A 26058-nucleotide genomic window follows, 5' to 3' on the forward strand; every position below is an offset into this window, starting at 1 on the left:
CTTCTCCTGGGAGATTCGGGCGTCGAAATTCTTGGTTCCTCATCCGTCGGCCCCCGCACCCCTCCTCCTCCCGCCACGTACCCTCTCCCCTCCCCAACCATCTGTTCCACTCGGCAGCGCCGCGACAAACACGGCTCCAGCTCGCTTCCGCCCCTGCCCAGCCCCCTCCCCAAGCTCCGCACCCGGCGTGGCGAAGTGAAGAGACACCCTCCCCCAGGAGGCCGAGGCGTCTGCCCGCCTCGCCCACCCGGTCCCAAGCCCCAGCCTGGCAGGGGCCAGCGCCGGGACCCCCTTCTTCCGTGGCGAGGATCGGTGGGGCTGGAGGTACTGTTTGAAAGGGTGGGGGTCGGATAGAGCGTGGCAGATCTCAAACGAGAACAGCGCAAGCCAGGGTAGGGGGCGGGAGGTCGAGACCCGGGGGATGCCGCAGGCTTGTGGGTAGGGGGCGTGTGTGCATACGTGTGGGGGTTCCCTTCCTGGCTCGCTGCCCTCTCCCACCCGGTCCCAGCCTCAAACACGCAGCGCCGCCTGCTGGGCACACGTTGTACCCGGCGCGCTCCCGGAGCTTCCCCCGCCCGTCCTCACCCAGAATCTGGTGGGATCGTACTGCCTGACATTAACCGCTTACAATCAGCCTCCACCAAACTTGGGAAAATCGAAATCCGGGGCAAAGCCCACAGTGGGACCGGCGCAGGCCATTTGGGACCCTGCCCAGCTCAGCAGTCCTGTCCAATTCCTAGTGGTATTTTGCGAAAAGGGCCCTGTGTTAAAGTCAAGAGACTGGACTGAGATCTGCTGTGACTTTGCCAAGTCTCCAGGCACCTTCTGGACATGTTTCTCATCTGTAAAATGGGTGGTTCAATCTTTTTCATTAACTTCTAAAGAGTGTAAGACGAAAGGATGACTTATCTGTAATGCTATCTTCCAGTGGTAACATTTGGGGGTTCTCCAAGGTTTGGGGGCAAGAGTGGGAAGGCCTTAGAGAAGGCAGCTGAGAAACTTGGGACCTCCGTTCAGCTCCCGACCGCCCTGGAGGGTCTGTGGTTAGGACTCAGCAGTCAGACCACCCAAGTTCCAAGTTCAGCCCCACCATCTACAAGCTGAGTGTACTTGGTCTTGTGCCCTAAACTTTCAGCATGGAGTTAAAGACCTCTTGGACCGTAATTAGGATGAAAGAAAGATATCTGTGGAAGACAGGCAGATCCGCAACAAATGTTAGTGCCCCTCCTATCCCATCCCTCCATTCTGTGACTTACTCGAACCTCTAAAGTTTATGTCTCAGGGACTTGAACAGGTGTAGGAGTACGATAAATAAGGCATAGCTTCCCGAAATGTTTCTGGCCCTCAAAGATGGTGTCTCCCCTTGATTCCGGTAATTTTAAAGCTTCACTTTCATGCTAAAAGTAAATATAAATATAGTATAAAGTGAAGCTCAAAATTTGCATGACGTTTTGAGAGTCATCCATTTTTTCTAAAGCACGGGCCTATAAAAAAGTTACTTTCAGTGGGCCCCCAGGCATGGTTTGATAGGAAAGTTTGAGAGTCATCCATTTTTTCTAAAGCACCTTGCCCTGATCACACGTGAAAAAAGGCCACACTCCCTGATGTACCCCAAACCCTCAGAAGTGCGGGGCGGAAACGGGGCAGGATCTGGATCCAGACACTAGGGCAGGACACAGGTGAGAACAGGGAGGTGAGCCGGCCAGCGAGAGGTGGACAGGCCGGCACCTCAGGTGTCCTATATATGCCCAGCCTGAGTGAAGAAGAGGGGTTGGGGGGTGTGGAGAAAACACCTCCCCCCAAGACACAGGCACATACCAGCCAGTTTCTCACTTCCCATTTTATTTCTTCTAAGATCTGCAAGAAGCAGCACCAGGGAGGGAACCTGCCCTCCAGCTCCTGGAAGAGGTCTGCCCCCCACGGCCCATCCAGGACACAGCCAGCACCCCAGGTCCCTTTCTTCTGAGGGGAAAAAGGTCGTTTCGCACAGGCGCACACACACACACACACGTGCACACTCTGAGCACTGAACAGTGGGGACCTTAGGGGTAGTTGTTTGCTGATCCCACAAGCTCCCAGGAGGCACCAGGAGGCAGGCCCCTAAGACAAAGGCCCAGAGAAAGGGCAGCTCCACAGCACGGTCTCCAGTCTGAGGAGGAAGAGGCTCCATCCTTCTAGCACAAGGGCTGTCTTCAGTCAAGAGCGCATCGCTCTGGGGGATTTTTTTAGGGTGTTCTTTTTTTCCTTTTAGCAAGTCCCTACAAAAATAGAACTTCTCTTGGTATTTATAAATCCACGGCCCCTGGCTCTGTGCGTATGGTACAGGTAGAAAAACCATATGAGGCATTCCCTTTGGTTGCTCAGGCCTCGGCTGCCTGTCATCCAGGTCCCATGGCCTCAGAGGTCTATGCCATCGGGCGCCTTCAGTGGGCCCTCCCAGTCAGTGGTGTGCTCCTTCTGGAGCAGGGCACGGTAGTAGAAGAGGTAGGAAGGTAGCAGGAATCCCAGGAGTGAGGATAACAGGAGGCCCAGATTCACCTTTAGGGCAAAAGAAAGAGAAAGAGTCAAGTAGGTTCCCATTCTCCCTGCATTTCTCTCAGGGACATGCCATAGCCCCCAAAAGGGAGGCAAAAGCAGCCATTTCCCTCCAGCTCCTGTTCTAGAATGATAAACCCAGCTAGCACTTAACTGTGTTTAGTCACTTTTCCAACAGTTATCTGATTTAATGTCAAGCAGCTTTGGAAATTGGCAGAGCCTGGTTTGAATCCTGGCTAGTGCCAGTGCCAAGCTGCTCCTGAAATAAGAACTTCCGGGTTGGGAATCTGGACCTTTGAGGATGCTGACAGTGGGACCATCTGAGGTGGTAAGAAGAGGCTCCGAGGGGCTGGGACACACAGTCAATGGGACAGAAGGCTCAGGAGGCCCTGCACGGAGGCCTCGCAGGGGCTTGGACTCAGTCACATCCCGCTCTGCATTACTCGCTCCCTGACCCTAGGCAAGTCATCTCCACTCGAAGTGCCTTGTTCTCAGTGCTTCAGGGGCAAAGATTCAGTGATAAAAGTACATGGTGTTACTCACCAGTGATAGATCCGAAATGTATAGAGAACTCATAAAACTCAACATGAAAAAACCCCAAACGATCCGATTTAAAAAAATGGGCAGAGGATCTGAATAGCCATTTCTCCAAAGAAGACACACAGATGGCCAACAGACATGTGAGAAGGTGCTCAATGTCACTAATCACCAGAGAACTGCAAATTAAAACTATAATGAGATATGCCTTCCTACCTGTCAGGATGGCTACGATCAATAAATCAACAAATAATGTGGAGAAAAGGGAACCCTTGTGCACTGTTGGTGGGATTGCAAATTAGTGCAGCCACTGTGGAAAACAGTGTGAAGGTTCCTCACAAGATGAAGAATAGAGCTACCTCATGACCCAGCAATTCCAGTTCTGGTTATTTATACACAGAAATCCAAAACGCTAATTTGAAAAGATATGTGGAACGCACATAACGTTCTGTTTACAATAGTCCAGATAGGGAAGCAACCTAAGTGCGTGGTGATAGACAGTTAGATAAAGAAGTGGTACGTATATATGATGGACTATTGGCCATAAAAAAATGAAATCTTACCATCTGCAATAACACGGATGGACCTAAAGGGTATTACGCTGAGCGAAGTGAATCAAAGTCAACACAATGATGGTTGCCACATGGGAGGGGAGTTGGGGGGCCGAGTGATAAAAGCGAAGGGATTATGAAGTACAAATTGGCAGTTACGGAATAGTCACAGGGATGTAAAGTACAGCACAGGGAATACAGTTGATGATATTATAGTAGCTATGTATTGTGCCAGGTGGGTACTAGACTGATCAGGGGAATCGCTCCGTAAATTATGTACATGTCTAACCACTATGCACCTGAAACTAATGTAAAATGATATTGTAAATAATGTAAAATAATATTGAATGTCAACTCTAATTGAAAAAAAAAAGTACATGGTGTGCTTAGCACCTGGTGAGTGCTCCGTAAATGGTGGCTGTCGCTTCATCATTGTTCTTGTGGGAGAAGGGTTTATAGCAGCGGGTGGCCCCAGCGGGCAGAGAGATCAACTTTCGAGGGGCAGTTCAATGTAAGGAAAGCCTTTCCAACAGTACTGATGGCTGCCACCTCTTGCAAAAGAGGTGTTTGTTGCTGAGGGAGTTTGGCAGAACCCCTTCTCAGGGGTGTTGGACAGGGTCTCTGCATTGTGGGGAATGAGCTGGATCAGGGCTGGGCCACTTCATACGTCAACTGGGAGCTTATGAAAAACAGACTCCTGGCCCCAGGTCAAGAGCCACTGATTTGGAAGGCTGGGGAAAGTGTATTTTTAACACTCTGCAGGGGGTGCTGATGGGCAGCCAGCTTGGGAACCCCCAGCTTAGAGATTTCCAAGGCACCTCCGGGCTGAGATGAGAGGAGGGATTCTGTCACAGCCAAGCCGCCCCGCCACGCCTCCATCTCCTGGGCTGCACGCAGGAAAGGGGCTCCTGCTACCATGAGGACACCCCCCGTTCTCACCCAGAAGGGGTCTCCTTTCAAAGGCCCCACCATGGCCATGAAGAGCGGCTGCTGGAGCAGGGCGAACACGGCACTGATGAGGGACTGCAGGCCTATCAATGTCCCAAAGTGGTTGGACGGGAACCTGTGAATGAGAGGCGCCAAGCGTGAAGGGCATGCGGCCCTCCCCTGCCCTGGGCCCCCCTGCACCCTTTCAGCCAGGCACGGTGGAGCGTAAGGGTTCAGGCTCTTGGCAGGTGCTCTTTGGCCCCTGGCCTGGACAGTGTACATGCCACAACTTCAGGGCCACGGAGCTGCTTCCGTGATCACACCTCCTGCAGGTCACTCGACCATCTCTGAGCCTTACTTCCTCCACTAAAACCAGGGATAAGCCCTCACTTCGCTCTCCATTTATTCTTTTAACAAACATTTATTGACTCCCACTATGTGCCAGGTGCCATTCTAGGTACGTGGAGAGTCAGCCACGAACCAAACAGACCAAGATTCCTCTCCTCGTGGAGGGGGCATTCTGGTGCGGCGCATGGGAGTCACCCAATAAGCGAGATAAAGGCATAGTGTGTTCGACGGTGATAAGGGCCACGGGGTGAGGTTAGGCAGAGGAAGGTGCTGAGGGTGCCAAGGGGGTTGCAGTTGTAGACAGGACAGCGGGGGAGGCCTCACCGAGAGGAGGATGGCTGAGCAAAGACCCGGAGGTGAGGCAGCTGGAGGGAGAACGTTCTAGGAGGGAGGAACGGCAAGCCCACAGGCCCCAGGCAGGAAACATGCTTGCGGTTTCTCAGGGTTTCTCAGGTACCGAGGGGGCCACAGGGGGAGGGGAGTGAGCGAGGTGGGGAGGGTAAGAAAGAGAACAGTGAGGTCTCCTGCGCCACATCCTGCAGGGCCTTTTAAGCCACAATACAGCTTTCAGCTTCTTCTTTGAGTGAGACAAGACTGGAAAGGCCATGGAGAGACTTATGTCTTAACAAGTGTCTCCCGCTCCAGTGTTCAAAACAGCCCGAGGGGAGGCAAGGGCAGCTGCAGGGGGGACCATGCAGATGCAGCCGCAGTAATCCAGGACGGGGTGGGGCGGGTGGCTGCAGCAAACCTGACAAGAAGGGAGGAATTCGGGCTACGTGGGATGCGGAGCTGGCGGGATCATGGCCAGACCGGATGTGGAGTGTGAGGAAGAGAAGGATCAAGGATGACCTCACAGCATTAGCCGGAGCAAATAAAGGAGACGGAGCTGAGATGGCTGGAGTGAGGTTTCGATGAAGGAGTGTTGGTCAAGTGTCCTGGGCTGTGCCTACAACAGAGCAAGTACTCAATATCGGTTATGGTTTTGTCACCGCTATGGTAATATTGCTCCATCACACACACACGAGGGAGAGTCACTTGGCAACGCCTGGCAGTGGGAACCAGAAGAGAAAGGAGAAAGAGAACTGGGGGCCGTTCGACACGAAGCAGGAAAATTATAAGGCAAACAAGACAGCTGTCTGGAAATTTCCACAGGGCCACTCTGGGGGCCATTCCAGAGAGCAGATATAGTACCAAAGTGTCATCAAAACAAGTATTTCGGCTTCCTCCGAGGAAAGACTGACAGAGGGGTTGTCTTGGGTGGGGGTAGGCTGCATCTGAGCAGTGAGTTCCCCATCATCAGAAAAGCTTGGAGATGGCAGTGGACTGGACAGCCTCCAAGATCCCCGCCGGTCCTCTGCAGCCACCCCATGCTCTGAGATGCCAGCATTTCAGGGAGGCTGGGGAGGGCATGCCTAGCCAGGGTGGGAGGGGTGTCTTAAGGGGTGTCCAGGGCCCTTTTGACTCTGCTCTGGGACTCTCTCATTATGGGGGGGCCTCAGGAAGGGCTGACTCACACTGCAGCATAGAGGCCTCCACAGGCCGAGTGGTAGAAACCTCGAACCACGGTGTGCAGGACAAAGGTCATAAACTGGAACCAAAAAAGGGGAGGGAAGAGGTTAAGAGTGGGCGTGGTGGCAGGACGAAGGGCGGATGAGGAGATCTGGGACACAGAACCTCGCCAAACCCGGCCACACCTGCCTGCCCTTTCTCCATGACCCCGCCTACTGGAAACACTTCCTGAAAAACCCAGGAAATAGGCCCAGAGGACAAGAACCATGTTTCCTGGAAGGCAGGTGCCAGGGGAACTGTCCCTCTGGAGGGGTCCTAGGAGGCAGGGAAAGCAGGGAGGACAGGAGTGAGTACCTGGAGGTGTAAGCTCTTAATGAGGCAGGTGATGCCAAAGGCCACAAGCAGGAAGTTGGTCAGGGTGAAGGCGCTGATGGCGTTGGTGAGCTTTTGGATCTTGCGGTAGCGTGGTCTGGCGGACTTGGTGGCAACCCCGTCCCTGAGGAGAAAAGGCCATCCTCAGTCACTGCCTCTACCTCCCCTGCAGCCCCCGGCTCTCAGCCCAGCCTTCAGCCCGGCCCCTCCCCGTCCTGCTCTGCCTTTGCCATCAGGAAAGCAGAAAAAGGAGAAGAGCGCTTCTCCAGCCCTGCACATCTCAAAGTGTGGCTCCCTCACCAACGACGCCAGCAGCCTCTGGGGCCTTCCTAAAAAAAGGCAGATTCCAGAGCCTCACTCCCACCCGAGACTCAAGACTCATGGGAGTGGGGCCCAAGGATCTGCACTCACACAAAGATCCCAAATATTTCACATACACAGTGACGCCTGAGGCTCGAGGATGGGAAAGAAGGTGGACAGTGGGGAGCTCTAACAGCCTCTCTCATCGGAAGCCCCAGCAAAGTGTCTCTGCCCACCAGGCTAAACGAACATGTCTACCCGGCAAGCCCCTCTCTGTGGCAGGGTCAAGGGGTCTGAGGCTGGTCCAGGGGAGAGGTCGGGAGGCTGGGATGAGGGCAGGCTACCCATTGGTCCTAGACAGAAGGGCCCTGCTAATGGACCCTGGGCACCAGGAGCAGCGGGCAGAGGAAGAAGGCTGGGTGCCGGGGCACCACTCCTGGGGAGGGCACTTCATTGCCTTCTCTCCTAGTCTCCCTCTCCCAGCCTCTCGAAGACTACGGGATTAACACAAAAAGAGCACAGCAGTCAGAAGACCTCGGCTCAAGATCTGAGAGTGGTCTCCAGCCAACAAGATGGCCCCCAATGAACCCCGCCTGCTGGCACTCCCGCCCCATGGAGTCCCCCTCCGCTCTGTACCAGAGTTACTCTGTGTAACTGACAGAAGTGATGGCTTGTCGCTTCGGAGATTACATTATGAAAGACACTGCAGCTTCTGTCTTGGTCTCCCTCCCTTAGATCGCGCTCTCGGGGAAGCCAGCTGCCTCGTCCTGAGCGGCCCTGCCAGAGAGGCCCAGGTGGGGCGGAAGCCAACCTCCCGCCAGCAGCCACATGAGTGAGCTTAGGATCAGGTTCTCCAAGCCCTGACTGCAGCCCTACCCGAAAGCTCCTGGGACACCATGAGAGTGTCCCCACCCCCCACCCCCAACATTCATATGTTGAAATCCTGATGCCCAAGGTGATGGGATCAGGAGGTAGGGCCTTTGGGAGGTGGTGAGGTCACGAGGGAGCCCTCATCATGGGATCAGTGCCCTTAACAAAGAGGCCCCTCAGAGCTCCCTAGTTCCTTCTGCCACGTGACAAGTCTATGAAGAAGAGCCTCACTCAACCACACTGGTGCCCCGATCTGAGACTTCCGTCCTCCGGAACTGTGAGAAACAAATTTCTGTTTATAAGCCACCAGTCTGTGGTATTTAGTTATAGCAGCCTGAACAGACTCAGATAGACTCTGACAGAACCACCTGGCTAAGTCATTCCCTGACTCTCAGAAACTATGTGAGATAATAAATGTTTGTTGTTTAAAGATGCCAGATTTTGGGGTAATTTGTTATGTAGCAATAAATACCCAATATATCCACTCCATCTCTTCCTAGCCTTTAGAAAGGTTTAGAGTGTACCCTTTATAACATAAGTTCTAGAGCCTGCTACTAAGAGCTGTGTGATCTTGGGTAAGTTACTTAACCTTTCTGTGTCTTGGCTTCCACCTCTGTGAAATAAAGATAATGTAGCTACCTCAGAGACCTATTGCAGGACTAAATAAGACAATGCAAGGTGCTTAATACACAGTCAGCTATGCTATTAACAAGCGAGCTATATCCCCTCTTAGCCCCAGTTTCCTCATCTGTATAATGAGGAGGTACCTCTGCTCTCCCAGGGCTCTCGGGAGAATGAAAGAAGATGCTGGATGTGAAAGCACACAGAAAATGAAAAGCACCGTCTAGCTACTTGCCGTCACCACCCCCGTGCGGGTCACCTGGCGTCACTGAGGGCAGTGAGTTCGGCGGGGGAGTCCACGCAGTCCTTGATTTTCCAGTCCATGATGTAGCCAATGAGAGGGCAAGTGAAAAGGCACAGCAGCTGCATGATCCCAAAGATAAAGGAGTAGAATCCAACTGGGCAGGGCGGGAAGGGAGGCGGGGTCAGAAGCTGGCACAGGGGATGCCAGGAGCCCCGTGGGCACCACCATCCACTTCCAGGGGAGAAGAGGGAGAGCCGAAATCGCCTTCCTCTGACCCCAGATCCTTAGCTCCCCCGAACGCCCAAGGTGATAAGGGTAGGTGCAGGCCAACGGCCTCAGCTTTCGTCCCCCTACCTTTCTTTGCTGCCTTCTGTCTCAAGTCGACAGTATCTGTTGGGGGTGTGGGGTCGGGGGAGAAGCCAGGGTAAGAAGCCAGCCTGGGTAGCTGTGCTGTGTCCCCCACCCCCTGTGGGCTCAGCAGCACCTCACCCTGCTCCTGGCTACTGGTGATCACCAGGTGCTCCAGCATCTTGTTCATGGTGGCCATGTAGAAGATGACTCGCAGCTGGGTTATGCCCATGGTTAAGAGGCTCCACAGGAAAATGGGGGAGCAGAGGCTCGTGCGGAAGGAGACGGACTCTGGGGGCACAGCAGGGGACACCCCTGAGCCCCAGATCTTCCATTTCCCTCTGAATGTCCCAGCCAGTGCAGTTCTAGTGAGGACTCTGACGTTATGTGACTGTGGGTATAGACTGGTTTCCTCAAAAACAAGGGTTCAGACTCAACTGGCCTCCAAGTTCTTGCCTGGCTCTGTAACTATCTCAACAGAACATTTTCAGGTAACCTCTGAATTTGTAAACCCTATGCTTAGTGTGATACATAACTCTAGCTACGATGTTTTAAGCACTTACCATGCGAAGCATGCTTGACACGCTTTAGCCCCGTTTAACCCAATCGCACAGCACCCCTATCTTTACCGCATTTTACACACAGGGTGACTATGTGGCTCAGGAAGTTCAGAGAGTTGCCTGAGCTCACAGAGCTGGGAAGCTGCAGGCCACACCCACAACTGGGGCGTGAGGGGACCGGCAGTGGGGATAACACCCCATAACTGCACAGCGTTCTGCAATTGACAAAGAGCTTCCGCCACCGTGGATTCATCCAATCTTTACAACTACCCTTTGAGAGGTGAGTGTTCTTAGTGCCAGTTTTAGAGATGAGAAAGTGAGAGCAGGGTAAGTGATGTATCCAAGTCACGTGACCTGTATCTGGGCAACGGGACTCAAACCCCTATCTCTGCACTCCAAGGCTTGGTAGGGCTCCTTCACTTTTACCTCAGTGCTGACACCTTGGGAAGTGGCCCTGGTGAAAGGCAGGTTGGGGCTCTTCCTTCGGCCAGCAGGGGGCGCCAGCCAGGCGTTGGAGGACCGGGCCTAGAGGCTGCTGGCTCACGGGGTGCTTTGCACCTGATGCAAGAGGCTCAGGCTTTGCAGGAAGTCTTGATGAAACCAGCTGGCCCACAGGCCTAGAGACCCTGCCCCATTCTGAAAGCTCGAGGAATCCAGCAGAGCACCCCTAAATCTGAACTTCCCAGAGTTCTCTAAGCTCTGATTCCCACCCACCTACATCATGGGGTGTCGTTAGAACTGAAGAAGGGAGGCGAGCTCTGAGCTCTGGGGCATGCTGCTCACTCGGTGTGCGGACCCGCCCTCCCCATCCCCCAAGGCCCATACCCTGACCAGACAGGCACTCACTCTCATGGTTTTCTGAGGTAGGAGGAATGTCCTGGGAGGAGATGTTGATGCCAACCTTCTCCATGCTGGGGGCCTTCTGGCTCAGCCGCTGGCCCACGATGGTCACATGGGTGTAGAAGCGGTCACCTGTCACCTTGTGATCCAGGGCCAGCCCAGTGAACTTGATCTTCTTCCTGCCAGCAGCCAGGCAGGAACAAGTGGGAATCAGCCCCGCGGAGCCCCCCCTCAACAGCGTGCCTCAAGGGGGCCGTCCCAGTCACCCCAGTGGTGCTGAGCACCCCTTTACCCAGCTCTGACATGCCCACCGATAAGCTCCCTGTGCAGGGCCCACTTCCAGGGACCAACTTAGCACCCAGGAAGTGAAGGTGGACTATTTGTTTTCCACTGTGGCGGTTGCCATGGAAGTAGCATTAAGAACTCAGACTGGAGTCAGAGAGCCCGGTTCCAACCTTAGATTCGTTCCCTTTTCAATGGTATGACGTTAGGAAAGTCGCTTTGTTCCCCGCACCTTTGTTATTGATAGAGTTAACAGAATCTACCTCATAGGGCTGTTTGAGAATGGTGCGAGGGCCCAACAGGAGACTCGATAAACACCAGCAGTTTAACGGGTGCCCTATGTGCCTAACTGTGGAGCATCACACACACACACTTGTCCCCTGGCGAACCAACAAGGGATCAAGAAAAGTTGGCATTTAGGCTGCCCCACGAAGCGCAGGGTATTTGATTCCTTTGTATTCCCCTTCTAGGTCCACAAGGCACGTGGCATGATTGCTGGGGGTCCCTCCTCCTCTGATCTCATCTTCCAAACCCAGAAAGGATAATAAGAAGAAGTCACCAGGTCTTGACCGCCTATTACGCTCCAGGGGGGCGGAGGGGGTGGTAGGATCGGGCCCGGTACAGATGAGAAAACAGAGCTCAGAGTGCTCGGGTGATTTGCAAATTCAGTCTCTCTGACTCCATGGCTGATTCTGTCCCCCTCCTGCCCCAGGGACCCCACAGAGCCACTCACATGTATCTGCCTTCCTCAGGAGCGGGAAAGGCTTCACTGGGCCAGTTGAGGACACAGTTCAGAAAGATAAGGCAGGCCAGGGCCGACCAGGTGAACATGATGACCACAAAGGACACGTCGACATCGTAAATCAGCTGTGGGAGGAGAGGACAGACCTGTGGGGGAGGTCCCCCGGCCCCAGACCCCCCTTTTCCAGCCAGAGGTAGAACCCAGACCTCAGAGGCCCTAGGGAAGGTCTTTTCTACCCCATTCCTTGTGCCCAGTTTGCAGATGAGGAACCCAAGGCTGGAAGCTGAGAGGACTAGAAACCCGACCACCTCCTCCCTTTTCACTGCAGCGCCCCCTAGAGTGGGGTGCAGTAGTGCCCACGAGGTACTGAAGTTGCTGGCCGCAAGCTCGAAAGGTCTCAATTATTATCTTGAAAGACACACAAATTTTGCTTGACTCCGTGCATATTTGATTTCACACAAAAATGTCATTTATTTTATGTACAAAAGAGAATTAAGGCTCTATTGTTTATCCTGCCCTTCTTGGCCTGTTCCCCAGGGGAAAGACAAATGTAAACGGATGAGCCTTGTCTCACCTTTCACAGGTGCTCCCAGGTGTGACACTGAGTGGTGAGGGGAGATGTACAATGCTCTGCTCACGGTCTCTTAACCCAGGACAAGTAGGTTCTGAACTGACTGGGTTTCTGTGCCAATGTGCCGGCCTGTCTACTGAGGAAGCCAGGTATGTGAGATGGTGGCACTTCTCTCGTCCTCTCTGCCACCCTCTGCCTGGGATGACTGACTGGCCTCTCCTCAGGCTACTGCTCAGAGCTCCAGTGCTGCCCAGGAAAACTGCTCCTCCTGGGGGCTCCTTGGGCCTTGGGGCTCTTTCTTCCCTGGGGGCAGGACAGAGCTTCACCTCAAGCCACGCTTAGTTGCCTGAGCCGAAGAGAAGGGAGAAACGCCACCTTCAGTGCCTGCTGCTGCCTGACCCACTGAGGGCCACCCCACCAATGCATACTCCCAAAGTCCTTTGCAGACACTGAGCAAGTGTCTGCTAAGCTGACAAGTTAACTGCCTGAGCCGGAATATGAGGGACTTACAGTGGCCCAGTTGAAAGGGCATTTTGTTACCATTTGATATCAGAGGAAGAAATGAGGTCTCATGGGTGCCCAGAACTAGAACAAAGGCCACTGTGCTGAACTGTCTAGGATCTGGCCTGGCATGAACTAGTTTTGTGACCTTGGACCCAAGTCACCGAGCCTCTCCAGGGCAGGGGAAGATGTGGCCAGAAAGGTGTGTGTGTGTGGGCGGGGCGGGGGGGAGGGAGGGGAGACCAAGAGCCTTGAATGCACGTGAAGAGGTTGGACTTGATTCTGCAGGCAAAGTGAGTTTGTGAGTAAGTCCTCCATCTGTGATCATTCTGGAAGTCATGTGAATGACAGATGGGAGAGGAGAAAGATCAGAGGCAAGGAGACCAGCTGGGAAAGCCTGCACTGGCCCAGGAGAGAGGATGAAGGGCTGGATCGGGATAATGGTAAGGGAAAAGAGGAGAGAAGAGAAATCAGACCCCCTGGTCGGCAGTAGCGCCTAGACTCAGCGCTCTACCCCACTCCCGTCCCCTTGCCCAGGTGGTGGGGGCTGATCTCTCAACTGGCAGGAACTAGGTCACCAGACACTAGCCACTCCGTACCCCGCCCGACACAGTTCTTGTGTCAAGGCAAAAGGAAACCCAGTGACCTCACTGTCCGTGCAGGAGCTCCTCACCTTGACTCCTGGGAACGTGACGGCAGAGGAGGCGTAGGAGCCGATCATAAGACCCATGATAGTGGAGCGCATGTTCCCAAACATGTTGGGCAGCTGAGGGAAGAGGATGGCGCCCATGAGCAGGGGCGACCCCAGCATCCGCCCAGGGCTCCCCGTTCCCAGCCCCACCAGAAAAACCTGGCAGCATCCAGCCCAGCCACCCTCACAGTGAGCTCCAGGAACACCAGCCTCCTGGGACGCCCTCACAGTGAGCTCCAGGAACACCAGCCTCCTGGGACACCTCAGGAGAGTTCAAAGGCAAATCAAGGAGGGAAACTGCTCTAGCCCTTCCTGTAGACGCCCAAGGCACGTTAGCATCTTAAAAGGCCCCCAGAAGCGCCCTCGAAGAGAAATTTTGTCAAATTTTTTTAATCACAGGTTTTCCCTAGTTATTCATGGATCCCTCTTTATAGTGTGACACTTCTTAATAACCCACAGAATGGGTGTTTAAGAAACACTCATCTGCTTAGTAAGGTATATAAATGCCTAATCACTGTGTCGTATGCCTGAAACTAATACAATGCTGTATGTCGACTGTACCCGGAAAGTGAATTAATTCTTTAAAAAAGAAACACCGATCTCATGCAACTCATTTGGCAGATGAGAAAACTGAGGCCCAGAGAGGGGAAGAAACGTGCTCAAGTTCGCAGAGCATGTTACTGACTTTCTCCCGTCGGACTGCTCTAGCTCTATCCCAGACCCCAAGACTGTGACCATGGCTGTCTCTGGAACAGGATGGTGCAGGACCCCTCATAGGACAGGCTAGGGAGGCGAGGGCGGGACTCGGGGAGGCCAGGTGTCCAGGTGGCTCTGACGGGCACAGACCACCAGCGGAGGATGAACTGATTGCATGTTCTGCTATGTTGGCCTGAGCCAGGTCCTCAGGGGAGGAGAGAGCAAAGTCCGGCCACTGTCAGCGCACACCCCACTTTGGCTCCACTATCTTCCACATGGCAACAGATTCCACAGCTGGGATGGCTTATTCTCCACGCATGGGAAATCAAAACCCAGAAAAGAACCCCCAAATAGCTCTGGAAGGAAAGGTGGATAAACACAGAGAATTGAGTCCCCCCATCAACCTCCAAGTAGCTATAAAAAGAGTGTGGAGCCAGGTGACCCCGACTCTGGCAGAGGTTTGCCCTGGCACCCTGTATCTGCAAGGCACATTGCCAAGACCTCCAGTGCTAAGGGCCAGGGCCAAGAGAAGCCAGGCCCTTGGAGCCGCCCTGCTATCCCGCCCCCAACCCGAGGGTCCCAGGGCGCTGCCTCCGCCCAGCACGTGGGCGCAAGGCCAGGCCGCTAGCTAACCCCGCGCTGAAGGGCTGGGGAGCATAGACGTCCAAGCCCAAGCCCAGATCGTCCAGGCGGGAACCGAGCTCGCACAGAGGTCCTGGGGGTGGGGACCGCTCCAGGCCCTGCCATTGGCTGGAGATCCCTGGCGGCGGGGGGCCCCCTAAGCCTACCTCCCAGGATGGCCAGGGCCAGCGCAGGGTCCAAGGTCAGGACCCCGCGCCCGCGCCCCACAGCGCTGGGCAGGGAGGGGAGACAGGGTAGGGCCCTGAGCCAAGCTGCACAGCCTGGAGAAGGAGCCGCGGAGGGGGGCAGGGGGAAAGGATCTGCTTCCTTAGAGTTGTGAAATGTCCTGGGCTGGAATGAAGGGCTGGGGTGAAATTCGGCCAAAAACACCCAGTTTGGTGATCAGGCGAGATAAACAGCGCAGAGTGAGATTTAAAAAAAAAAAGAAAAAGAAAGAAAAAGCTCCAGCCAGAAACCACTCCTCTCAACCACACGCTCATAAGCCTTGACCCCTCACACTCACCCACGTGTGTCAACATACACACCCAGAGTAACACACTCAAAACACACACATGCGTAAGAGGTCAGGCCGCATGAAAACTGTTTTTGCAGGTCAAGGAAGGCCAAGTGTCGGCAACTTTATATGGTTCAAACGAGTACAGTCGCAAGCGACACACGTGCCTTCCCGCGACCTTTCCTGTGGACAGCCAGGCGCCGCACGTACGCATGGGGGCAAACACACGCATACTGTCCCAAGCTGCCCCCTCCCTGTCACGATCACATTACCTAATTTTATTTCCTTTCTGGCACTATGACTACGGACACGATGTATTAGTTGACTTGTTTCCGGGAGTGCCTGTTCCCCTAAGCCCCGGATGCCAGCTCCGGGAAGGTGAGGAAATCCAGTTGTTTGTACTGCAGCCGCCGCCACCCCCCCCCCCCCCCGTGCCTAGAACAGACCTCAGCAGACAGTGTGAGCTCAGGACACACGCGCTCCAATTTGATCTGTGTCCACTGTTCCTTCTCCACTCTCGCCCCGACTCACTGCTACCCCCACCCCACTCCTGGGCACCCTGCTGCCAAGCCGGAGGCCGTCGTACTCACCGTGAGTGAAGAGAACGTGAGGCAGATGCCACCGAAACCATTCAGGGACAGCGCCAGGAATATCAGTGGAGACAGAACTGGGAAGGGAAGAGGGGTAGGCGAGGGCATTTGGGAGCTGCGGGAGGCCAAGGGCGAGAGCTGGGGTAAACAGCCACCTTCATCCCACTCATTCTTTTCTCGTGGGGGCACAAGAGGCCAGACCTCTCACCTCTGGTGTCCCGAGAAGCCAGGGCCATGAGCGTGCAGGATGCGGCGAAGCTGGCGCTGCAGAGATGCAGGGGGCGGGGCGACTGAACACGCTGAGCCTCCCCTCCTCCCCTCCCCCTGCAGCACCAGACCCTGCCCTCCTGGTCCCCAAGGCCTGGCCCAGCCGCCTCACCTGCCAATCAGCCGTGTGGGCCGCGGGCCAAAGCGGTCCATGATGATCCCCAGGGGCAGGGTGGTGGCGCTGAGCACGAAGGAGCCGATGGTGAATCCCAGGTTGAGCATCTCTTCCTGGCGGTCGCAGCTGGGCCACGAGGCCCGTGCATCCTGGGTGACGTTGGTGGTGTTCCCAGCTGAGGAGGGGGAAGGGAGGGCTCAGCACATGACAGCAGGAACAGCTGGGCACAGGAGAGAGCAGCCTGGGATCAGGGGTCCTGCGCTCAAATCCCATGCCTCTGATTTACTGCCTGCCAGGTTGCGAGCGGAAGGAAGGGGGCTCTGTAAATGGCAGCAACTAGCATCTGACCCAAGGGAAGTCCTGCACCCAATCGGAGGCCTCAACTAGCTTAAATGTGCTCATGGACATCAAAGTATTTACCAACATGTAACATTCATTCACTAATGGCCAAGCTGGGCGGGGGGAGCAGGGATGTAGACCCCCAACAGGAGGCACCCTCAAATCTGGGGACAAAGTCAGCGAGTGATGCTTATTTGATGTTACAAGAATTCACTTAAAACTCAGAGGACACTTTCCCCATAAATGACATTCTGATGAAATAATAGCTAGTATTTATTGAGCGCTTAGCTATGTTCTAGGCATTGTTCTCAACGGTCACTGTATTAACTCACAGCTAATGAAGTCTGTCCATTCTCCAGATGATGAAACTGGGGCACAGAATCAGGACCATGGCACTGCCCTCTGATACCCTTTAGACATTAACCTGTAGGACTTACCTTCTGGGTAAACTGCCAACTTCGAGTTGTGACAAGTTAAAGAAAAAGGACAGCGGTGAGGGAAAAGAGGTTGATTTTAGGTCACTCAGTGCTCAGTGAACCCGAGGGGGCTGTCCCCTGCCTCCTTTTTGTTACTTAGGCATCATTGCCAAGGGCAAACTCAGGGTGCACTTGGAAGGGAGAGAGACTGGGGTCTAAATTCTCACCATGCACTAGCTGTGCGAACTTGGGTGAGTAACTTCCTCTCTTTGAGCCTTGGGCCCCTTGCCTGTAAAAGGAACCCACAGGCTGCTTAGGAAATTCAGTTGAAGATGAGCAAAGACCTTTGCACAGGGCCTGGTCCAGGGACTGTGCTCCTGAAAAAGCTGATGAAGGGGAGTTGATGGCCACCTGGAGGGTCACTGCATGGTCAGCCTCTTCTCCAGGTGCTGAGGACCCCACAGTGAATAAGACAGGAAGCTTTGGGTTCTTGTGGGGCTTACATTAGATAATAAACAAGGAAAAGAGCAGATGCTGATTGAAAGAGTGACCGGTGCTATTCAGGAGTATGTGATTGCACCTGAATGCTGGGGGAGGGTGAGTGGCATCTGCTCTCGATGGTGACAATGACCCCCGACCTCTGATATCTGAAGGGCATTCGGGTGGCAGAAGGGTGATCCACCTAAGTGTTAACATCAGGAAGAACATGCTGAATTTTGAGATGATAAGTGCTGGCCAACCAGGCAAGGAAGTGCCTTGGGCCATGGGGAGTTTCCCATTGGTCGGTACCACTGGCGAGGAGCCTCAGGGACCTGGAAGAAGCCATTAAAGGTTTAGACCACATGGCTTTCGGGGCTCAGGCTAGCCCCGTAACTTAGGGATTGTATGATCACTCTTCATTTCGCCACCAAGTTTGTCTACATCCATTTATCCTACATACACATACTCGCTGGACACCTACCGGATGACAGGCACCGCGTTGGGACAGTGGACAGTGCAGGAGGAATGCCAAAGATGCTTTAGGCCAGAGGCTGCACACGGGGGACCAGGCATGGCCCACACACAAGTTTCGTTGGGCTTGGAAATTTTAATTGGGCGCCAGTTTAAAATCAGGAGCTATCACATAAAAACCCAGAAGTCTGGCTTCTCTTTAAGAAGTCAGAAGACTGAGCCATCGCTGGAGCTGAGTGGAGGCCACCCCTCTCCTGCAGGGCTTGCTGGGTCCCCTGAGTCCTCACCTCACTTTTAGCTCTAGTTCCCCAAGTCCTCACCTCACTTACACCTACCTTGATTCGCCAATTGTTAACCGCCCGACCTCTGTTAGCACTCGAATTTGCAGCCTCTGACTTTTAGACACTATCCCTGCTCCTAAGTCTTTGACAATCAAATGACACTTTCTTCTATGAACAGTCCCACTAGCTCTCAATTAATTAACACCTACTGTGTGCCAGGCTTTTTAATGTAGTATTTCAATTTAATTCACGCAACCACCATACAAAGCGAGTATATGATCGCCATGTTATAGATGAGGAGGCTCGGAGAAGCGCAGCGGCTCGCAGCCACGCAGCTTCTTACAGGCAGGTGCACATTCAAACTCAAGACCATCTCCAGAGCCAGCGCTTTCCACAGCACAGAGTCCCCTCTGTCCTGAACAGGGCAGCTTAGCAAGTTTCCCAGGCTGATTTGAGTGCTGGCAAGGAAACCCGTCCTTCCACTGGTGTGAGATGCCAGCCACCTAAGAGCTCCAGGCCAATTAACACAGTTGTTTCTCTGGTTTATCGATCAGCCCCTTGTAAGTCTGACTAACATGAGCTAGTTCCTGAGACCTGATCACTCCGCATGGCTGGATAAAGCCAGACTGAAGCAACAGGGAAGCAGGCCAAGATGTGAAGACCTCTTAGACCTCTCTCAGTGTCGAGGCGACGGAAGCAGTCTCCAAAGTCCTACCCTTTTACAGACAAGTCACGTGAGATGTGGGGTGGGACAGAGAAAACATACTGGGTTAGTGATAGCGTTAGGCTCAGAAGCCACAGAAAACAGTGTTTCCTCAAGTGTGGTCCACACAGCAGGTGGGGAGCTCCAGATGGGCTCAGGAGGCACATGCAATGGTGTTTGATGTTTCATAGTCATTAGTTTTCTGAACGGGCATCGAAAACACACATACATGCACACACACACACACACACACGCATATACGTAGGAATATACATGTGTACCACACATGCATATATGTATTTATTAGGAATACATATGTATACATATGGATGCATTAGAAACATGTGCATGATGTGTGTGTGTAAGTAACATCAAACCCAAGAGTCTAAGGATATTACACTTTAAAGTGAGGTTAATTTTTTTAAGTGGGTTGATTTAGAAGGGAGTATCAAGTAAATAGCAGCACTTATGGCACATAGGAACAGTGAAATCATGAAGGTGAACGACAAATGACTGGGTCTGGGAAATGCCAGAAAACAGGAGCGTGGCTACATTCGGGCTCCACTAGCTGTGCTGCTGCAACCCTGAGCCTCTGTCACCCCATCTGTGACATGGGGGTTGTGGTGGCAGTCACTTGAGAGGCTGGCCCTAAGGATCGCCACACAAACACTCCCCTGTCAGAGAGAGCTCCCTTAGACCCTGACGCTTCTCTATCCTGCAGCCAACATAGTCACATTCACCAAAACTCCCAAAGGACTGGGCTCTAGCTAGTTGTCCTGTCTATGTCTAGACCCCCCTTCCGCCCCCGCCCCAGGAGAACCCTAAGCTGAAGGTCGGGGACCGATGTCTACACGAGGCCTAAGAGAAAGGTCCCGGAGTCAGATCTGGGTTTGGATGCTCGCTCTGCTCCTTATTTATTAGCTGTAGCACCTCAGGCAAGTTACTTAGCCTGACTGAGCTTCAGCTTTGTCTTCTACAAATGAGATTAAGAATAACGCTTACATCACAGATTTGTTGTAAGGACTAATGATCTAACTAGCAAACAGTAAATGCTTAATGAACTTGAGCCTTTGTTTTCATATTTCGGCACTTATGTGGATATAGAGTAGTGTGTGATAAACTGAACTGCCCCTGCCTAAATTCTGAGTCACAGAGCCCCCTTCAGTCATGACAGTCCTATAGGTGAGTCAACCACGCACCCCAGGGTGTAGCACTGAGGAGACAGGGTGTGTGGACAGGAAAGTTGACACCAATGAACACCTCAATAATGAGCTCCACGTGTGTTAAAATGACATCATTAGGTTCTCACATCACTGTGGCACAGAGGATGAGAGTTGTCCCCTCCATTGTATAGACTCAGAAGTGGAAGTCAGAGAAGACAGGTGACTTGCCTGAGGCCACACAGCGAAGGCTGGCACAGCTGGGTCCAGAACATAATAACAACCCCTGCCAGTTGTCTGAATTTTGCAACCCTGCTCTCATTTCATTGTCACAACAGCCCCGAGGTAAGGATTATTGGCCCCGTTTTACGCAGGGGGAACTGAGAGAATTCAGAGTGTTAAGTATCTGGCTCACATTGGCCAGCCAGCACATAGCGGAGCTGGGAGTCATGCCGCATAACCATTTCCATATACCGTGGGGACACAGACTTCTGCGCTGATTCTGTGTTCTTGGGACCCTGTAGAGGGAGGCCAAGACCTCAGTGAATGAGGCTTCGAGAAGCAGGAAGTAGGTGTAGTTAACGGGGCAGCATGGCTGAGCACCCCCAATCACCCTGATGTCTCAAGGACTGAGGCTGGAGTCCCTTGAGTGAAAGAGAAGAGGGGAAAGAGAGACATGCTGAAGAGTGGACGGACAATTACTGAGAATGGGGGAAGAGTTCACTTTGGTCACCTCTAGTGATCCTCGACGACCAGGCTCAGACACACACTCACTTCTGGGCAACTTGAAACACCAGGTAGATATTACACATCACAAACAAAAATTAACTCAGCATGGACCAAAGATATAAATGTAAGGGCTAAAACTCTAAAACTCTGAGGAGAAAACACGGGTGTAAATCTTTGCGATCTTAGGTGAGGCAATGCTTTCTTAAACATGACACCAGAAGACAAAAGCAAAAGGAAAAATACGTAGATTGGACACTCCATGAATAGTGAAAACTTTTTGTGCATCAGAGGACAACACGAAGAATGTGAAAAGACAACCCACAGTGGGAGAAAAAATTTGCAAATCACTGTCTGATAAGGAACTTGCATCTAGAATATGAAGAACTCTTACAACTCAATAAAGAAAAAAGGCAAATAACCAAATTTAAAAATGAACACAGGATCTGAACAGACATTTCTCCTAAGATATAACAATAGCCAAGAAGCGCATGAAGAAAAGATTCCCAACATCATTAGCCATCAGGGAAATGCAAATCAAAACTACAAAAAGACAACGCTTTACGTATACTAGAACAGCTAAAAACAAAAAACAAACGAACAAACAAACAAAAAAAACAGCAGCAACGAGTGTTGGCGAGGATGCGGAGAAATTGGAACCGGGGATGTCAAATGGTGCAGCTGCTTTGGAAAACAATCTAGCAGGTCCTCGAAATGCTGAACGTAGAGTTATCCTTAGGGCCCAACAACTCCACTCCCACACATATACATAAAGGGGAAGGCAGTCAAATGACCACAGAAAAACTTGTACCCGAATAGGAGCGTTATTCATAAAAGCCAAAAAGTGGAAACAGCCCACAGGGCCATCACTGATGAATGGATAAATAAAACGTGGGAGATTCATACAATGGAGTGTTAGTCGCAATGGGAAGAAACCAAGTCCTGACACATGCTACAACCTGGAGGAACCTTGGAAACACCATGCCAAGTGAAAGAAGCCTGTCACTAAAGACCACATATTGCATGATGTCATGTGTATAAAATGCTCAGAATAGGCAAATCTATTTTTGTCACAGGCAGACCTATGACAGATAGTAGATGAGTGGTTGCCTAGTACTAGTGGGTGGAGGGAGGAGTGGGGAGAGGAGGCACTGCTCATGGGCACAGGGTACCTTTTGGGGTACGGAAAATGTCCCAAAATTGATTGTGTGGTAGTGGTTGCATAATTCTGGATAAACTAAAAACCATGAAAATGTATACTTTATTTTTTGTTTTGTTTTGTTTGCAGGTATTAAGTACATTTAATACTTGCAACTATTTCTACAAAGACCATTTCTTTATTTTTAATAGGTCTTTTAAATTTTATTTTTCAATTGCAGTTGACATACAAGATTATACTAGTTTCAGGTGTACGACATAGATACTAATATAACTTACAAAGTGATCACCCCAATAAGTCTGTCATAGTTAATACAATATTACTGACTATATTCCTTACGCTGGATTTTTACATGCCTATCACTATTATTAAATCGTGTACTTTAAATGGGTGAATTGTAAGGTATGTGACTTATATCTTAATAAAGCTCATCGACGTTTTTAAAAAGCACAGGTGGAGGGATAGGCAGTAAAAGGGAAGCAGGAGTTTCGGGGGTGATGGAAATATTCTAAATTAATTTGCTGATGGTTCCCAAGGTGCACAAATTTTGTCACAGCTCATCAACATGTGTCATATAAAGTAATCTTCGATAAAGTTGATTTAAAAAACGAGACGCGTGGAAAAGGCAGGAAGGAGCTACGGATCTGCGGTGGCAGGAATCAAGGCCATTAGGACAAGTCCTCCCTAGTCTCCAAGGTAAACAACTCAGATGGGACCTGGACGCCCCACCTCCATTTGCAAACGCTGCTCCTCAAGGCCCTCCTAGCTCTCTGCCTGCTTCTTGCAGCCACCCTGGAACCCTATCATTTCACCACAAGGCCACTCTTCCTGAACCAACCTGCCTCCCAATGCCCTGTCATTGGGGCCATCCCTTATGCCATCTGCTGCTTCCTTATAGATAACCCTAGCAGGGGCGGAGCAGCCCCTGGCGGAGCGGGTGCTGCCCAGAGCAGAGTTTAAGACCTCCCTAGCGCCACCCCTGAGGCCTCAGCTCTCTTCCCACAGCCAAAGCAGGTGCCCCCAGGGACTCGGGTTGAGGGGAAGGTCACTAATATTTATCATGCACCATTGACTCTCACAGCACTCCCATGGAACAGGGCGATTGAGGTTCAATGTTTTAAGGAACTCACTGATGTCACCCAGCTGGTAAAACTGGTGGACAGTGGGATTCGAACCCCAGCTGGCCTTCTTCCAAGAGCCTGTGTCAAAATATGGAAGTTTGAGCAAAAGAATGAGCAGGGTAGGTGTCAAAATCCACATCGATCCATCCTTGGCCAAAGCTCGTCAGCACAGCTCCCTCCTTTCCAGTAGACCGCCCAGGGCAGTTATTAGTGAGATACAGTTAGATACGGTTAAGTTACCTTAGATATGGAGCATTAAACTTCCCACTCCCTCTTTGAGTGTCATAGAAATTGAAATAAAACAGGGGACCCTCCCTAATGCCTAGCCTAGAGGAAATGAGGCTATTAACTTTGTACAAATGGGTGATTTGAAGACCTGGGAGCCAAAAGATTCTGAAAAAAGACCGCAGGCCCTTTACAATCGCTTTGCAGGCTCTCCTGGGCCTTACTTAGCTTTACCAGAGCCCTAGTCGCAAATCCCTCACCAGCTTAGGAGTTAGCACTTCCCCTTCTAGAAGTCTCCATCTCGGAGGTCAGTGCCAGGTCCCGGATGCCTTGCGGGATGCCTGGCATTCAGCGAGGGCTGGATCCGATAAAGTAGGCAGAGAGGGCAGAGTGCGGCTCAACCCGGAGATGAAGTCTGACGGGGGTCAGGAAGTGGGCTGTCCAACCCCCTGCCCGCTGCTCCGGTTTAAGCAGCCCTGTTTTCTGTCCACTCGGCCACCTGTCCTTCTCTGGTGTCCACCTGCCCCCGCTGCTGCCCCTCCCCCAGCCCGACTGGCCCCCTCTCGGGCATACCTTGGCACAGGCTGGAATAGAAGCCCTCGTTCTTGAGCATGATCAGCAGGGAGCCCCAGCCCAGGAGCACCGCGGAGCAGAGCAGGTTCTCCAGCACGGCGGTGCCGGCCATCCACCGGCGCCGCTCGTACGCCTGCTGCAGCGTGGGGGCCATGCTGGCCGCGAGCCTGCACAGGAACAGAGCACTGAGCGAAGGGCCCCCCAGCGGGCCTTGACTAGGGTCTTGCATCGTGGTGGCTCCTCAGACCCTTCGGCCCTGCCCACGAGGGGTCCTTCATGGAGACTCCATAGAGCCCTGGGCTTCCCAGCGGGTGCTGCTGAGCCGGCTCTGGGCGCACTGGCAGTGCCAGGGGCGCACGCGGCACTGAGTTCCCGCCAGACGGCTCTCTGAGATAAGGCAGGTCCTGTCTACCGGCAACATCCCGCTGGTGCGCTGCCCGGCATTTCCACCCCGGCCAGAACGCTTAGACCCCGTTCCCAGGGGCCAAACCCTCACTTCCTTAAGTCCCCAAAGGGCAGCAGAGCGCGCTCTGAAGCCTCAGTTAACCTCCTGTGCCAGGAAGGACGCCCAGAAAGGGGAAGTCCGAGGCAGACCTAAGAACCCTCCCCGCCCTTTCTGTAGTCTCTGTAAGACCACTCTTCTCCTCTGGGGCTGGACGACAGCAAGCCCTCCCCCTCGACGCACCCGGCGACCCGTGTCCCTACTGTCTCTCGGCGCAAGGCAACAGCTGCCACGTGGACGGTGACCCAGAGCGGGCCCTCCTGCGCCCCTAGCGCCCCAGGGTGCCCATCACTCACTTCGCAGGGCTCCGCGCACCACACCGCACGCCCGGGAGCCCGCCCTCCCACTCCTGCCAGGGGAGGGGGCGCGGGCTCCAGCAGGAGACCGCCGACTTTGTCTGGGCAGAGGCGACGGATGGGCTGGCGGGCGGGTGTGTTTACCAGAAGGAGGAAAAGCGCCCGAGCTTCCCCCGCCCCGCGGCCGTGGCCGTGGCTGCGGCCGTGGCCGTGGCCGTGGGAGGAGACGGGACGCGCGCGGCGCGGGGGCGGGGAGTGGCCGGGGGGGGGGGCGAGGCCGAGCAAAGCAGAGAAGAGCCGGGCAGGGGAGAGCCGGAGGGGGAAGGAAAGCGTGAGTCGCTTCTTCAGGGGGGCGGCGGGGAGGAGTGCCGTACCCTCATCCGTGCATGGGGCTTTGGATTCGGGCGCTCCCGCAGGTCCGTTCGACCCCCAGGGGTGTCGCTCTGAACAGAGGAAGTGCAACCAGAGGGGGCCGAGAGGGGGAGGAGGAGTCGGAAGGAGCAGAGTAAAGGGGAGGGAGGGGCGCGCTTGGAGCGACGAGACAAGGCGCCGCAGGACCCTGGGGTTCAGGTAACGGTTTTTTTTTTTTTTTTTTTTTTTTAGAGCCTGGGTGTGTCGGTGTCAGGCAGCCCGGGTGGCTCTCAGCGGGTACGTGGCCACGGACCCCTACCCCACACCCGCTGCTCACCTGGGCTGGGGGCCAAACGCCCCTGCTGCCGCAGCGGACGCCTCTGCGAGCGCAGCTCCTTGTTGGCGCGTCCGCGCTCAAGGTGTCGCGTGTTTTGCTGGCCCAGCCCAGACCAGCACCGGCACTCAGCACTTCTCTGCGCCGGGGGTTCAGCCTGACAGCTAGGTGTTTACCGGACTCCGAAGCGGGACAGGGACGTAGTGGACATACAGAGTTGATAGTTTACTTATACCCATCCTGGGCAGCACCCTGAGGTAGGGGCGGGGGCTCCCTTCCCAACCCCTCCTCCTAGGTCGAGTTTCAGGCGCCCATGACTCACCCTCTGGTCTTCCGCACGTGCTCCAGCACCTAAAATTTCTACACTCACCTCCTCGCCCTCTTCCTTCGGCCCCCAGACCAATCAGGCAGCGCCCTCTGTATCCTCGATCAAAACAACCAAAAATTGAGCTGCAGCTGACAGCGACGCAGGGCCATCTTGGGTGAGGTTTTAAACTGTGCAGTTGAGCGTAATGTTTTTCAAGAGCAGAACGACACAGGTTTCTTTGGAGTTAAGTCAGATCGAGGTCTGAGCCTTGATTTGAAAACTAACTGACTGAGGTTACCTTGGGCAACTTGCTTTACTTCTCTGAGCCAGGAGGTGACGATGGAATTGGATGTTAGGACACAGGGGACATGCCAAGCACAGCTCTTGGTACACCTAGTAGACATAATGTTCATTTTGTTGCTGCTGTCGTAATTTTTTCAGAAGGCCGTGTGACGGGATGCT

General features: G+C 53.4%; 1 protein-coding gene across 9 annotated transcripts; it reads right to left on the reverse strand.

Moving 5' to 3' along the window:
- Nucleotides 1-499: 499 nt before the first annotated feature.
- On the reverse strand, nucleotides 500-25379 carry SLC43A1 (solute carrier family 43 member 1). 9 transcript variants are annotated; one of them, XM_036221062.1, is made up of 15 exons: nucleotides 25293-25379; nucleotides 23807-23973; nucleotides 16150-16327; nucleotides 15979-16034; nucleotides 15771-15847; nucleotides 13332-13424; nucleotides 11578-11711; nucleotides 10569-10741; nucleotides 9304-9453; nucleotides 9169-9204; nucleotides 8830-8968; nucleotides 6762-6903; nucleotides 6413-6486; nucleotides 4563-4686; nucleotides 2398-2538 (listed from the first exon to the last, which is right to left on the reverse strand). In XM_036221062.1, exons 2-15 carry the CDS (start codon nucleotides 23958-23960, stop codon nucleotides 2398-2400), a joined length of 1671 nt encoding a protein of 556 aa, XP_036076955.1. In that variant the 5' UTR covers nucleotides 23961-23973; nucleotides 25293-25379. The 9 variants fall into 9 exon arrangements, 8 of the variants coding, with proteins under 8 accessions (XP_036076957.1, XP_016015531.2, XP_036076959.1 ...); XM_036221061.1 differs by lacking the exon at nucleotides 25293-25379 and adding an exon at nucleotides 24979-25079; XM_036221067.1 differs by lacking the exon at nucleotides 25293-25379 and adding an exon at nucleotides 24605-24734.
- Between the last annotated feature and the right edge of the window lie 679 nt (nucleotides 25380-26058).

Source organism: Rousettus aegyptiacus, unplaced genomic scaffold (genome assembly GCF_014176215.1).
Source record: "Rousettus aegyptiacus isolate mRouAeg1 unplaced genomic scaffold, mRouAeg1.p scaffold_m13_p_5, whole genome shotgun sequence".
NCBI classification, from domain to species: domain Eukaryota; kingdom Metazoa; phylum Chordata; class Mammalia; order Chiroptera; family Pteropodidae; genus Rousettus; species Rousettus aegyptiacus.

Excerpts from the sequence above, each read along its gene's own strand:
- SLC43A1 (XM_016160045.2), bottom strand. The coding sequence starts at position 23,960 with ATGGCCCCCACGCTGCAGCAGGCGTACGAGCGGCGCCGGTGGATGGCC. Across the intron at positions 16,328-23,806 it reads CTATTCCAGCCTGTGCCAAG|CTGGGAACACCACCAACGTC; the intron begins GTATGCCCGAGA and ends CCCCCTCCTCAG. Across the intron at positions 6,487-6,761 it reads TTAAGAGCTTACACCTCCAG|TTTATGACCTTTGTCCTGCA; the intron begins GTACTCACTCCT and ends TTTTGGTTCCAG.